The following is a 15,412-nucleotide window of genomic DNA, read 5'->3' on the forward strand; positions in this document are numbered from 1 at the left end:
GGAAGGGGGTCTGAAGGCCAGAACAGGATAACTCTTGAATCTCTGAAGTCTCCTCAAGGATTTGAAGGGCTGCCCTGGCCAGTTTGGCTCAGCGGTTAGAGCATTGGCCTGCGGTCCAGAGAGACCCGGGTTCGGTTCCCGCTAAGGGCACGTACCTTGGTTGCAGTTTGTCCCCGGCCCTGGATGGGTCGTGTGGGTGGCAACCACTCGATGTGTCCCTTTCACGTTGATGTTTCTCTCTTTCTCTCTCCCTCCCACTCTATCTGAACAAAATATTGAAAAAATGTCCTTGGGTGAGGATAAAAAAAAAGGATTTAAAGGGCTTATATTCTCATTGTTTCAAATATATATGAGGTCGGTGGAATGGCAAGGAATATTACAGGTCAAGATAAGCATGAAGGATAAACGGTTACTCTGAACATGGTCTAAGTAGCCTTTATAACAAAGGACTTAGAAAGAAGTTAAACATTCTGCCCTGCCCTTGTCTCCAAAACTTATGCCAGTAGCTATGAATAAAGATTATGAGTTTGTGGAATAAATGAGTTTGGCCAGTTATTTTTTGAGTGATCTTTTTTTTATCCTCACCCGAGGATATTTTTCCATTTTTTGTACAGATAGAGTGGGAGGGAGAGAGAGAAAGGGAGAGAGAGAGAAACATCGACGTGAAGGGACACATCGAGTGGCTGCCACCCGCACGACCAACCAGGGCCGGGGACAGACTGCAACCGCAGTACGTGCCCTTAGCGGGAACCGAACCCGGGTCTCTGCGGACCGCAGGCCGACGCTCTAACCGCTGAGCCAAACTGGCCAGGGCTTTTGAGTGATCTTTCATGAGGAAAGCATCTCTTTAATCCAGATTTTCTGTGAATGAAGACTCACAGAGTCACTCCTAATTACGCCATTCAAATCTTTTCAAACTTTTATATCAGGGATGTCCCGATTTTGTAAAAAAGGGTATATTTTACATGTAAACATATGTGAATTAAAAGATGGGTGAAGGGAGTGTGGTCAGACTGATGACAGACCTTAGAGCAGTGTAAAGATTGTGTATCTGGCCCTGGCCGGTTTGGCTCAGCGGTTAGAGCGCCGGCCTGTGGTCCGGAGAGACCCGGGTTCAGTTCCTGCTAAGGGCATGTACCTCGGTTGCAGTTTGTCCCCGGCCCTGGTTGGGTTGTGCGCGTGGCAGCCACTCAATGTGTCCCTTTTGCCTCGATGTTTCTCTCTCTCTCTCTCTCTCTCCCACTCTATCTGAACAAAATATCAAAACAAACAAACAAAAAGATTGTGTATCTGTATGTAAATAATTTATCCAAAGAAAAGAGGTTTGAAAATGTGTGTGTGTGTGTGTGTGTGTGTGTGTGTGTGAGATGGTGCTTTCTGGTTAGTGGGATTATGGCTGATTTTAACTTTCATTTTATAATTTGATCAGGCATAGATTAGGTTATAAATTTGCCTAAGAGGTATGAGAAGCAGGAAAAGAAAAATTACCTATTAGAAAAATAAACAATAATTCCATACCATCTCTGTGAACCGATCTGCACAGGCCATTCGAACCCATTCTGGAGTTGCTGGGCTCTTCACTGTGAAGTCTTCAGCTATGTCTCTTTCTCTGCGTGCTGCAGCCACAGCATCAGTGATAGCAAAGAATACAGATGACCCCAGGAACATTCCTGACTCCCCCAGGCCCTACAAGAGATCACATTTATTTTAGAAGCATCTACACTAAATTATAAATTGCTAGAAGTCAGGGGCCAGGTCTTGCTCACTGTTGTATCCCCAACCCCTGGCACAGACTCTTGTACACAACAGGTTTTCAATAAATGTTTGTTGAATGACTTACTGACTGAATGAAGCTTGATTGCTCTTAAAAATCCAGTATTACATGAATTACCCATATATTTAATCCTGTTTGGGTTAAATGTTATATAGGAACAGAGGTGTGTGTGTGTGTGTGTGTGTGTGTGTGTGTGTAGTGAGAGTAGGTGTGTGTGTGTGTGTGTGTGTGTGTGTGTGTGTAGTGAGAGTAGCATATCCTACATAGAAAAACACATTCAGTGGATTGAACTGGCCAGCTTCATGAGCAAAGAGAAAAATGCCTCATTATGACTCCAGGGTTAGGAAAGACAGGTACTCTAGAAGAAAGAGTACAGACTTTGGTACCAGATGATGGGCTGCAAGCCCACCACCTGTAAGAAATAGTCAGGTAACATAAATGAGTGATGTGAAGAGATGAAGGACAATAAAAAATAGTGGGGATTATGGTGAAGTAGAGATGCCTGTGTCCTGTCTAAAGGAGGCAGCTATTCTTCAATTCTAGCTAATTGTTGCCTTCCAGAAATGCAGCCCAAAGTATCAAATCATCCAAATTTTCAAGAGAATTTAGTTATTTGTCTTTTTCATGTAAAGTTCCCTGACTTGAAAAAGCAGTATGTAGGACAAAGAAAACACATCTGCAGGCTAGATTTGGCTAGTGGCCCCAATTTGCAACCCCTGAGCTAGAGAGACTGAATCTGAATCCTGGCCCTTACTCTGTGTTTCTCTCGGTGAGATTATCTCTCTGAGCTCCTTTTCCTTTATCCATGAGATGCAGGCAACGACACCTACCTTACAAGGGAGCACAAAAGTACCCAGCACAGCACGTGGTACCTGGTAGGTCCCTGTTATTATTACTTAGTACACTTCATGGCACATCTGCGAACCCATGATGTCCTACAGGTCTGCTTGTGGGTGGCTGGCCACAACCACAGGCACCCAAGGGTCCTGCTTGCCCTGTTACTCATGGTGGCCTGAACGCTGCTCTCTGTGGGCTCTGAGCATCCTTTTGCCTTTTCCCCTTTGAGTGATTTCCAGCCTAAAGAGAATCCAAAGGTCCTGTTGATTGTCTTTCCTTTCAACTGCTCTGCCTCATCACCATATGCCCCAAGGAAGCTCCTGGGCTGCAAGAGGGATCCAGTTTGGAAGTGATAAAATCTAGTAGATAGATGTGTCAACTGTGAGGGTGCTTTTCACATAATCTGCATACAGCAATGCAAACACACACTGACCTTTATTTTAATGTGCAGTTTCACTACTTTAGCAATTGCTAAGGGTTGGTGTCTTTGCTCCTTCACACTGTTAACATTGGGGCCAGATCATTCCTTGTTGCGGACAGCTGATTTGTGCATTGAAGGATGTTTAGCAGCATTCCTGGTCTCTACTCACCAGGAGCAGCCCCTTCCTCCATAATGGTGACAACCGGAAATGTCTCCAGACATTGCCAAAGGGTCCCTGAGGGGCAAAATTCCTCACCCCTTCCTGGGCCAGTGGAGAAACATTGCTTTGGATTATTTCTGGGTATGGCTGAGGACCCTGAGCCCCTTGGAGGTGAGTGATTTGCCTAATGTCATAGAGAATTGGTGGGGTGGAGCAGGATTCCAGGTTTTTCTGAGGCCTGGTCCACGATTCTGTTGCTACTGCTGCTGCCTTCTAAGATTTCAGTGGCGTTGTGCCCTCGCTCCCACTTAATAATTTAGTCTTCTGGTTCGTAAGTAAAAATGTTATTCTATCCAATCAAAGCTTTTTGCTGAATTTGAGTTTCATTGGAAGAGGATTTCATAAATAATATTCTTGGCCCAGGATGGCCATCGGGTAGATCATTTATCTTCCCTCAATCTCACTTTTCTCTAGGAGATTCATCTCCGACAGTCTATCTTGATTTGGTCCTGAAAATAGTTGACATCTATTTTTTATTTTGTCCACCTGCGTTCATTTGTTATGCTGCCTGATCCATCACACTGCACGGTAGCTGGTCTGGGTGCTTACCTTGGAGGAATAGATGGTCAGTGGGGTTTGTGATGATGGCAACAGGGAGACATTGAATTCCTCTGGGATATCTGTGATGGTTGGAATTTTGTACTCATCTGGGCCTCGAGAGTATAGGACACCTTCTGGGGAATATTTCAGCTCTTCAGTGGTATAAAAGCCCATTCCCTGAATAAACGAACCTTCAATCTGAAGGGAAAAATGTCAAGCTCTGTGATACTGTGTGCTTTTCAGGAGGCCTTCACCTCCTCCGCAATGACTCCCAGGAAGCAGCATCCACCTAAGTGGGCCAGGACCTACCTGCCCAATATCAATGGCTGGATTTAGGCTGCAACATGCATCCATGATGATGTCTGTTCTGATTTTCTGCCAAAAATTAAAATTATCTCAGTGTGAAAACTTGAATTAAAATATTATTTAAAGATTTACTCATCCCAGTAGACGAATGAATAAAAAAGCTGTGGTACATATACACAATGGAGTACTATGCAGCTGTAAGAAAGAAAGATCTCTTATCCTTTGAGATGACATGGAGGGACCTGGAAAGTATTATCCTAAGTGAAACAAGCCAAACAGAGAAAGACAAGTATCATATGATCTCACTTATTTGTGGAATATAATGAACATAACAGTCTGAGGAATGGGGTAGTCCCAGAGATGTGGAAGTGGGGTACAGATTGACAATCCCCAGAAGAGGGGGTGGTGGGGGAGAGATGAACCACAGAACTTATATCCATGTGCGTATGAACAATGGACATGGACAACAAAGCTGGGGACAGGGCGGGGTGTGTGTGTGTGTGTGTGGATCAGTGGGGTAAAAGGAGAAACATCTGTAACAAAAATAAATTAATTAATTAAAAAAAATAAAAATAAAAATAAAAGATTTACTCATCCCAAATTATTCCAGAACACCTGCTAGTTAATTAATACTTCATTGAACTCCATCAACATTAAGAGGTAGTAAGACATCTACTTAGCTCTTCAAAGTTAGTGCCAGGACTGTCAATGACCCCTGAAAGTCTTTTGCATTCATGGTTTTGACTTCCCTTAAGTGACTCTAAAGTCCATGTTGTGTTGGTGTACTTGAGTGTCACTTAGTAAATAATTGAGCCTGGTCGTTCATCTAATTCTCAACCTGGATTCGTTGCTCTAAGATAATTCATGAACTCATCTAGTCCTCATGATGGTTCAATTAAGGAAGTTTTATTGAGGAAATCATATAGCCATAGTGCCTATGTGAATTTGGGAATTTGCAAGATCTTGAAACATAGGAAAGGCAAATGTTGAGACAACCTTAGACTTGCTAATCTCCTTCCTTCCCTGAGAAACTAATCTGGGCCTTCTGTTTTGGCTCTGGACGTGTGCCTGTTGGATGTGAAGGAGCCACAGAAAGCCTCTAAGTATCTGTGGTTTATCTCAGGAATATCTCTGGGTTTTCCTTTGCCCCCATGTGTGGTGCTTGTTCTGATAACATCACCAATATCTGTTTAGGCTCAATACCTGGGTTTTTGCTTTCTATCTAGCTTTTTAAATAGGAAATCTTCTTTTGACTCAAATGTTGGTCTCTCATGCAACCTACTGTGGGCATTGGGATGAGGCTTCATCCATTCTGACCCTGCACTGGGAAGGAGACTGGACACACCTCAGAGTTGGACTTCAATTTGCTCCCATCTTGGAACTTAGTTTATTTTGCTTTGTGGGTGCTGGACAAGAGGAAAAGATTCTGTGCACACACTGAATCTGTGGATGTTTTAGTCGATCAGCCATAAATAGCCAGAAGCAATAGGCCTCTCATTTCATTTCTTTGATTTCTCTTTAATTAAAAGAATAAACTATTGATTCTGAAATGACTGAAACTTAAACTGTAATAAGGGGGGCACCATACATTCTCTGCCTTCAATAGATGGCTTCCTGAATCCCAATTAAATACCAAACACAAACTTATTTTCACAACCCTTCTCTTGTCCCCTACCCCCAATCTATGTTTTTTAGAGCCAGTAGTACCGTTGGGATAATTGACTTTGGAGAAACATCACATTGCTATGTGCTTTCAAAATATTTACTCAAGACTATTTGCTAAATTACCTATCCTTCAGATTAGATAACTTGATCTTCCTTTTGAAACAGAACAGCACCCCTCTCTCTTTTTTGCAAAAACGTTGGAAAGTAATTTCATTGTCTGAATTAGAATAAGAAACAATGCATTTTAGGCTGCCATGAACAATTTCTCTTGACGACTTCTTTTTCAGTGGAAAATCAGGATAAAGCTGGGTCTGTAGACATTCCCATGGAATTGAAAGCATCTTGTTCTTGTGTAAAAGTATTGCATAATGAAATTGGACTATTAATATGCAATGCAATTTTGTCATTGTTGTAACTTGCCAAGAGGAAAGTTATGTTACCTTGTGAGCTCCTGTCAGGCAGTCGATTTCAACCTCAGAACAGGCTGCTCCGTAGACATAGTAAGGAAACGGGTCTCCCTCCCCTTTTTCCCAGTCCATGAAGGCCTTGTAGCCCCTGATGGAAGAAATAAAACCCTTTAGCTTGTGTGTGTGTACAAACAATGTTGATTCATTTTAAAAGTTGCTGTCCGCCCGGTGTGACTCAGTGGTTGAGTGTCAACCCACGCACCAAGAGGTCACCAGTTTGATTCCGGTCAGGACACATGCCCATGTTGTGGACCTGATCCCCAGTGGGGGGCATGCAGGAAGTGGCCCATCCATGTTTTCTCTCATCGATGTTTCTATCTCTCTCTCCCTCTCCCTTCCTTTCTCTCTTAAAAAAAAACAATAGCCCTGGCCGGTTTGGCTCAGCAGTTGGAGCGTCGGCCTGCGGTACAGAGAGACCCGGGTTCGGTTTCCGCTAAAGGCACGTACTTCGGTTGCAGTTTGTCCCCGGCCCTGGTTGGTTGTGTGGGTGGCAGCCACTCAATGTGTCCCTTCACATCGATGTTTCTCTCTCTCTCTCTCTCTTCCTCTCTCTCCCTCCAGCTCTATCTGAACAAAAAATGGAAAAATGTCCTCGGGTGAGGATAAAGAAAAAAGGAAAAAAAATAAAAAATAAAAAAAAAAAACAATAAAGGAACAAAAATAAAAAAAATAAAGAGGACACTCTGCTGCAGTTAGGATGTCAAAAACGGAGAAACCAGAAGACCACTGTGTCTCGGCTCTCCCAGGTCTGTATTTGGATGGTTTATAGGCTTAGGCTTTAGCTCTGTGCATTGAGAACCTCAGTTGATTTTATCAGCATTCCCAGAGGGCTGGGCTGTTACCTCCTTCTTTCTTCATGAGGATTTGTTTTACTGTTTCTCTCTCTCTCTCTCACTTGGTGGTTTGTTTCATCAGATTGTTAAACTAATGTCTTACACTTCCAGAACTTGACAATCAGCTCTCCTCTCTGTGCTTCATTCGACCCTCTCACTGACTGGCATTGCACAGTGGTGACTGGTGATGACCTGCGGTCCGTCTCCTTCTGTCTGGCAAGGAGCTTCAACACAGACAGATTTTTATGGTATTGGGAGGAAAATTTGTAAAATTGAGTTCCAAGTTATTTCATTTTACTCTTCACAATAAAGAATATTATTATTCTTTATTTTTTCACAGTAAAGTAAATAATGATTAGATGTTGTAAGTCATGTTTTAAACTTTTTTTTTTTTTTTTTTTTACCCAATAAGGGTATTTTTGTTATTTACTATTTCTTTGAACATAGCTCAAAGGCCTATGGAAGTCATAGAATTTGGGGCCTAGAAGGAACCTCAGAGATCACATAATGAAAACTTGTTTTACAAATGAGGGAACTGAGGTCCTGAGTGATTGGGTTGCCTCCCATTTTCTCAGCTAAGTCAAGACGCTGTAATTGTAATTTTTACCTGAAGTATCCCGTGGCTGAAAGACTGATTCTTTGTTCAAAAGCAGCTTCAATCTGCAGAATGAGCATATTTAGTTAAAATAAAATAATATATCATCTGATAGGTGAAAATAAAAATATTCAAAATGAAAATATGCATCAAAATTGACATCTGGTCATTGTTATTGGTGCATTGTTACCAGTAATAGAACTAACTCATCATAATATGTTTTCCCCTTCAGCTAGTACACTAATAATTTCCTTCTGATTGAGTTCAGAAGTCTGAATTAAATAAATAATATGGAATCCTGCTGCACATCCATGATGTATGAGCTTAGATCACAAGGTATTTGGGGCTTTATTTCTGAATGTTAGCACTCCAGTGAGTGTGTACAGATGTGAGATAATCGTGCTAACAAAATAGTATATAGGGTATTGTAAAGTTGGATTAAACAAATCATTTCCCTTGAGACCTATTCAACAGCAATATGTCTGTTTTCTTCCTCCCTACTCAACACATCGTGTGTGTGTGTGTGTGTGTGTGTGTGTGTGTGTGTGTGTGTGTCTGAGGAAGGCTCAATCTTTGCTCTTCTTTCTTATTAAGCAGGGTGGGTAAAGCCTTCTGGGTATTCTTCATGCCCTTCCATTCTTCTCAGTGACGCTGTTCCCTGTGCTCTCGTCATACATACCTGGTAAACGTCAGGGAAGACGTCTCAGCCTTTGGGGATCTTGCCCTTAGAGCTGCCTCTTCGTGCCATGGCTGTTGCTGCCATGGTGCTCTCGGCACTGGTTTGGACCGTTTTCTCATTTTAGTAACACAGTGGATCACTTACCCAGTCTTCCCATGAACCTTCTGGATTTTTCTTAATGATGGGCTCAAGGCGTTTCAGAAGGATCTGACAAGCATTCTTGAAGGATTAAAGACGTGAATTCCCGTTAGAGAAGAGCTCACTGGTTAGGATTTGTGTGGAAGAATATTAATTGATAAGTGATTAGGTCAGTGAACACTTATGGAGTGCCTGACACAGGCGCATTGGGGATACAGAGACTATAACAACGCAGTCCGTGACCTTGAGAAGTTTCAATTATTGGAGGGTTTTTCCCTGTCTGCTTCACTTCCTGTGCAAGTATAGGGTCAGCTGAATTTCTACTTGTAGATCCCCTTTCTAAAAATATTCATGTTCTTAATTCCTTCTCTTTTTCTTTTTTAAATTCCCATCTGAGGATATTTTCCCATTTATCTATTGATAGAGTAGGAAGGAGGGAAAGAGGGAGAGAGAGAGAGAGACATCAATGTGAAAGAGCCACATCGACTGGCTGCCTCCCTCATGATCCTGACCAGGGCCGGGATGAACTGCAACCGAGGTACATGCCCTTGACTGGAATCGAACCCGTGATTCATTGGTCTGAGGGCCGATGCTCTAACCACTGAGAAAACTGGACAGGGTTTTTCTTTTCTTTTTCTACATTTTGACTTGTACCTTCTTTTGTATCTTCCAGCCATTAAAATAAATGGAATAAAACATCTTATTTTCATTCAAATTTGTGCTTTCCAATCTGTAAGAATGACATGCCAATATCATTCTTACTCAACTCTGAAACATACTCCTCTGTCCATCTCTCTGTTCATCCATCTGCCATCAAAGTACTGCAATGGTGGCTGTTGCTTTGGGTGTGAAGTGAAAAAATAAAGTTTGTTTTTTTATAATAACCTGATCTACAAAGTTTCTGATACTCAAAACTGAAACCTAAAACTCACTGTCCTAGAACAGTGATTTTCAACCTTTTTCATCTTATGGCACACTTAAACTAATTACTAAAATTCTGTTGCAAACCAAAAATATATACTTTTTGCAGATACGACAAAAAAATAGGTATAATTTTGATTCATTCACACTGGACAGCCATTGCTGTGTCGGCTGTTGTCATTTTAAAATTTGACAGTCTAAGGGAAAAGAGGTCAGTGCCCCTGAGTAAATAGTCAGGAATTGTATGTCCTAAAAAATCTTGCGGCACACTGGTGAAATCGTTGTCCTACAAAGTGAAGGAACACTTAGTTAATACACACTGAGCTACTCATAGCTGGTGTTTGATTCTACCCAAAACTGGATCTCATGAATTTGTGTGTTTCCCACACATTTGTTCTGAGTAAAAATTGTCTCTGGTCTTTGAGCCCCTAAGGGTGTCCTCACACAGATAAAATGGATCTAAAAGTGGTTCTTCTTGGCCCTGGCTGGTTTGGCTCAGTAGTTGGAGTGTCAGCCTGTGGACCAGAGAGTCCCAGGTTCAGTTCCCGCTAGGGGCACATACCAAAAAAAAAAAGTGGTTCCTCTTGGTAGCTTAAGTGTAGTGTCCCGGAAGTGGGGGGAAATGACTCCTCACAAAATTCCAGTGGAAAAAGTGGATGGTTTATAACAGAAACGTGGCAAATAGATATTAGTCCAAAAGTACATGCAATCAGATATTTGAATAAAGGAATATGAAGTCACGGTTCTATTCCGAAAAGATAAAAATTAACAATTTTTTTTTTAAAACATGGGTCAGCAAATAAGTACAAACAAAGGGGATGAGTCCTGTGGTAGAAGTCCACTGAGGTAGACACGTTAATTGTACCCTGTCTGTCTGGCGGGGGTTCTGTCAGCCTACTTGCCAACGAGAACGTATTTGTGTCAGGGAAACTCGCACAGCTCTGCATTGCGTGGTACCCAGCTTTCTTCTTTCTGTGTCTCCCAGGGACAGACACTGCCTGGGCACCAAAACCCATGCTCCCCTTCTTCCACAGCTGCTGGGCCTATGGTTTCCCGCTGCTCTACATTCTCCCAACCTGTCAGCCGTGGCCTGAGACTGGCCCTGCTAGCCGTGACGAGTGGAAGGGACTTGCATCATGGCCAGGTCTGGCCTCCATGCTCTCTCCCTCTTGGCTCATTGGCGGATGATACTCTGGGCAACTCTGAAAGTCACATGTTGGAGATGGAGGAATTGCCATCCATCTGGGTGCCCGAATGACCAAACACTCTCTCTGGACTCTGAAGTGTACAAAAAGGGACTTTGTTATGTTTCAGACATTATGCTCTGGGTCTAGCTGTCACCTCAGTTTAGCCTACCCTAACTAACACACTCTCCTGACATTTTGATTATCTTAAGCCTGTGTTTAGTGACACAGATGACTTCTCTGAGCCAGCCACTTGTGGCTGTCTCCAGCTAAGAAAACCAGAGATGGGGTAAAAGTACCCACGGGAAGAGAGACGGGGGAGATACCTGCACGGCTCTGCCGTTGACGTCTGACCCGATGGAAGCTGCTGTGGCGATGGTATTAGGGACCAGGGCTGTGCTTGTTTCACAGATGTGCATGTAAGACATGGGTAGTTTTAATTCACGGCTGGCCACCTATGAGAAAAAGATTTTAAAATTCAGCAAGGGGTTCTATGAAGATCTGAGACATTATTTTTCTTAATAACATTATTATTTGTATTATGTTTAGGATAGCCTTTAAAGCCTAAAAGTTGTTACATGCAGCGACAGGCTGGGACAATAACACGCCAGGGAGCTACCTCGTCGGGTTACATTGCAACAGGCAGCTGCCATGCCAGACATAGCTTCCTGGCGGGCACTACTGAGAGGCAGCCAGCATCACGAGAGGCAGCTACGGGGCCAACCTATTCGTGACAGGCATCTCCACGGCCATTTCCTTGATAGGTAATAATAATAAGGAGAGAATACAATATGGTCTTAGTGGATTAAAAAAAGATTTAAAGGAGTTGCCAGCCCGGCCACTGTGGCTCAGTGGTTGAGCGTCTCCCAGGGACAGAGACTGCACCCCTCCTCTCTTCCCTTGATGACAAAAAACATGCCTGAATTCTGGGTGCTCTCTCTCTCTCTCTCTTTTCTTTTTATCCTCACCTGAGGACATTTTTCAATATTTTTTTCAGATAGAGTGGGAGGGAGAGAGAGAGAGAGAGAAACATCGACGTGAAAGGGACACATAGAGTGGCTGCCACCCACACAACCCAACCAGGGCTGGGGACAAACTGCAACCGAGGTACATGCCCTTAGCGGGAACCGAACCCGGGTCTCTCGGGACCGCCGGCAAACGCTCTAACCACTGAGCCAAACCGGCCAGGGCTGGGCTCTCTTAAGATGCATAATAAAGAATAATAAAAAAAAAAAAAGAAAAAAAAAGATGAATTTACAGAAGCTATAAGGCACCTCCATCTTCTTGAGCTGGGCCTTCTCGATCAATACACCTTTCTTTACTTCAAACTCTGACTTTTTTTTAGCCCTGGCAGGTGTTGCAGTGGTTAGAGCGTTGGCCGTACACCAAAGGATCACAGGTTCAATTCCCTGTCAAGGGCACACATCTGGGATGCAGGTTTGATCTCCAGCCTCATACGTGCAGGATGCAACCAATCAATGTGCCATCCTCACATCAATGTTTCTCTCTTTCTCTCTCCCCCTCCTCTTTCCCTTCCATGCTCTCTTAAAATCAATGGAAAAATATCCTTCATTGAGGATAAACAAAACAAAACAAAACAAAACTCTGACATTTTTGACTATTGGCCTTTTTTTTTTTTAAAAAAAAAAAAAAAGCATCCTGGCACATGAACCTTGTACCAGTTAACAGGAGGGGGTAGGGCTGAAAGCCACCAGAATTGAGGAGTCCTTCAGAACTATATGGAAAGCTGAGAAACTCCTATGCTAGGTAAGCCTACATGGCACACCTACCAGGGCGCCCCAGGGCTCATTACTGGTGTTTTCACTAACAACCACCTCCATCCATGAACCCTGGCCAAGCTTCAGGAGTACTGCACATGTGTGAGATTTCTGCCACCTGAGCCATTCCCTTGCAGGCACCACTCACAGACACCAGAGAGGTGTTACAGGACAGCCCTCTGAGTCGGAAGGAGAGGGCCATCCTCTCTGTTCTTGTCTTCTCGTAGGAATGAATTTAAATGAGTGTGATTCCAGATAAATGTGTTGTATTAACTCGAATTTATTAAGAAAGTAAAGCATGCAAGCCCATCTATCATCTGGCATGAAGCAGGGATGAACTCTCAGGTCATATGAAGAGCAAGTGCTATCAGGGGGTTTGGTGGGGGGCTTGCCTTATATACTTTTCTGTCTATAGATTTAAAATTTTCTCTGCTAGATATCTTGGTACAGGTTAACTCTGAAAGTCTTTCTCCATTTTACTTTGTTATGGCTTCCCCAGAATTTATGAAACGCACCTGGCAATTAAATCCCGAGACTGATGGCTTCTCTGTTTAAACAGTGGGATGAGATAGGACTGTACTCTTCCTTCCCAACCTCCTCCCTCCTCTCTGCTGTCTTTTAGTTCGTTTTAGGGTGATTTACGCTATGTATTCTCTGGCCGCATTAAGGTTCCTCTTCCTCTCTCTCTTCCTTCCCCCTCCTCTCCTGCATTCTTTGGAGAGACATTACCATTTGCTCTCAAGCATCCTTGGCCGGGGGGATTAAGGACTTGCTCTTTACAAGCTGGCTGCCAAACTGTTTGGACTGTTTAATTTTCTTGTCTCAGTTTCCCTATTCTTCCCGCCTTGAAATTTTTCTAGCTTCTCTCTATTCTGTAACAATTCTATTTGATATGTGAGAAGTTTTCAACTAAATAGTCAAGATCTTAGAATTTGAGCTCAGGAAGTTGTTCCTTACCCTAAAATTAGTGCTGAATGTCAGTCATGTCAACAATGAATAGAGAGATTAATGATTTCATTTTTTTTTTTTTAAATCTTACCTGTAGCATTTTGGTGTGAATACCTTGGCCCAGTTCATTGCCTCCATGTGTGACCAATACAGACCCATCTGTGTAGATATGAACAAGTGCAGCTGCCTAGAAAAACAACCGACCCAGAAGGCTCAGCTCAGTGCAAGTTTAGTGAGGTTCAAGGTAAGAAACCAGGTAGTGAAACGCCAGTCTCCCGGGGTAGGGGGCTGGGAGGGTTCAGTGGCAAGCTTTCCTGGTAGGATTCTGAGGCTTAGTTCTGTTTTGTGCAAAAGTCATCTGTAAAGACATTCTTAGGAACCTGGTTTTAGTAGGAGTCTCTTGGGATATTGGTTGCAAGTATTTGAAAGTCACTCCCCTGATTAAAATCTCTGGCAAACCACTCAGGTAGTGACTTAAATATTTGTAGGTACTTGCACGTGTTATGTCCCAGCCTGGGCTCAGTCTAGATATATGAAGAGGAACAGATGTGTTTATTTCTCAAGTCGCTCACAAGCAAGTCATTACAATGAGGAATGATTTGTGAGATAAACAGTTGCCATGAGGGGCCCTGGAGGCCTGGGAGGGCAGATCAGCTGCTTCGGCAGAGCCAGGGAGAGTTCCTCAGTGGATGGGATCATGAAGGGGAGAACAGTGTGCCAACTGGGCAAGGTGGGCAAACACTCCCCATTGTCTGTAAGGGAGAGCCCTTTGGGATCTGGTTTCTTGTACTTTTCCAGTTTCATCCCTGTCTTCTTGCCTTGCTTCTTTTTCTTTTAAACATTTTTAAAATTGATTTTGAGAGAGAGAGGAAGGGAGAGGTAGGAAGAAATGGAAATATTGATGAGAGAGACCATTGACTGGCTGACTCCTGCATGCCCCCTACTGGGGATTGAGCCCACAACGTGGGCATGTGCCCTGACCGGGAATCGAACCCCCGACCTCTTGGTGCCTGGGTCAACGCTTAACCACTGAGCCACACTGGCTGGGCCTGCCTTGTTTCTACATCTGGCATTACCGCTGCTCCTTCCTGACCTGTGCTCTTGGGTATGTTGTTCTCTTCCTGCTTGCTCCCAGCCTTCAGACCCACACCCCACGGTCTCTATTCTGTTGAAACTTCTGTGAGCACTCCTCATTCCCCCCTGGGAAGGATCAATTACCCTCTTCTCTGTGCTTCCTCTTACAGGGGTGTACTGAGTTAAACAGTGTCCCCTGCAAATTCCTGTCCATCTAGAACATCAGAAGGTAGCCTTATTTGTAAATACGTTTGGCAGATGTAATTAGTTAAGATGAGGCAAGACAGGATTCTTCCGTGGAGCTTCATGAAGGAGCACAGCACTGCTAACACCTTGAACTTCTAGCCTCCAGAACTGTGAGAGAATACATCTGTTGTTTGAAGCCACTCAATTTGTGGTATTTTGTTACTGCAGCCACAGGAAACGAATACAGGGGGTGACAAGTCTTCTGTGAGAGTCTCCCAGAGGAAGGGCACCCAGTCTTTCTCATCTTTGTGTCCTGAAGAGAACTTTGAGCAGGTCTGAGTCATGGAGACACTAGATAAATGCTTGTTAAACCGGATGACTGGAGATGCGGTATTTTTTCCTTCCAGGAGGGGGTAAGGGGGACGGGTGGGGGAGGGAGAGAGATGGCTTGGAGGGATTCCGGGGCCTCAAGGCTTGTAGGTTCTAATAATGGTATTTATTCGCTGTGGGCCTTCTTGACTCCCTGTGAGGACAGTGCTTCTCATACTAGTTCGGGGAGTAGGTGTTCCAGCTTTGTGAGTCATCAGCTGACCTGGAATGACATGTTTCAGCTCCTAGCCTCGTGCTTCTTGAGTGCATTAGTTTGGAACTCTGTGGGGAAGGGGGAGGCCTTTCAAGTGGAGGCTTATGCTTGATTTAAAGAAGTTTTTGTGGTGAGATGAGAAGTTGGCAGAAACTAGGCTGTGGTTTAGGTGAGGGGCAGCCATAAAGGTGAGGGGAGCTGTGGTATAATAAAAAATAAATATGTGGTCTTTGCCCCTGGTTTTCGGCAGAGTTCCTAAAACC

At 43.6% G+C, this 15,412-nt stretch overlaps 1 protein-coding gene across 1 annotated transcript in view; it reads right to left on the reverse strand.

Annotated features, from left to right (window-relative positions):
- LOC118624997 (aldehyde oxidase 2) overlaps positions 1–15,412 on the reverse strand; it is an 89,088-nt gene that overhangs the window by 10,289 nt on the left and 63,387 nt on the right. Inside the window, exons 27-34 of the mRNA XM_036253334.1 lie at positions 13,398–13,493; positions 10,907–11,035; positions 8,482–8,556; positions 7,671–7,723; positions 6,204–6,318; positions 4,102–4,167; positions 3,802–3,990; positions 1,519–1,686 (exon numbers count right to left, since the gene is read on the reverse strand). Coding sequence (XP_036109227.1) covers positions 1,519–1,686; positions 3,802–3,990; positions 4,102–4,167; positions 6,204–6,318; positions 7,671–7,723; positions 8,482–8,556; positions 10,907–11,035; positions 13,398–13,493 — 891 coding nt within the window. The remainder of the gene's footprint in view (positions 1–1,518; positions 1,687–3,801; positions 3,991–4,101; positions 4,168–6,203; positions 6,319–7,670; positions 7,724–8,481; positions 8,557–10,906; positions 11,036–13,397; positions 13,494–15,412) is intronic.

This window comes from Molossus molossus, unplaced genomic scaffold (genome assembly GCF_014108415.1).
Source record: "Molossus molossus isolate mMolMol1 unplaced genomic scaffold, mMolMol1.p scaffold_m16_p_11, whole genome shotgun sequence".
NCBI lineage: Eukaryota > Metazoa > Chordata > Mammalia > Chiroptera > Molossidae > Molossus > Molossus molossus.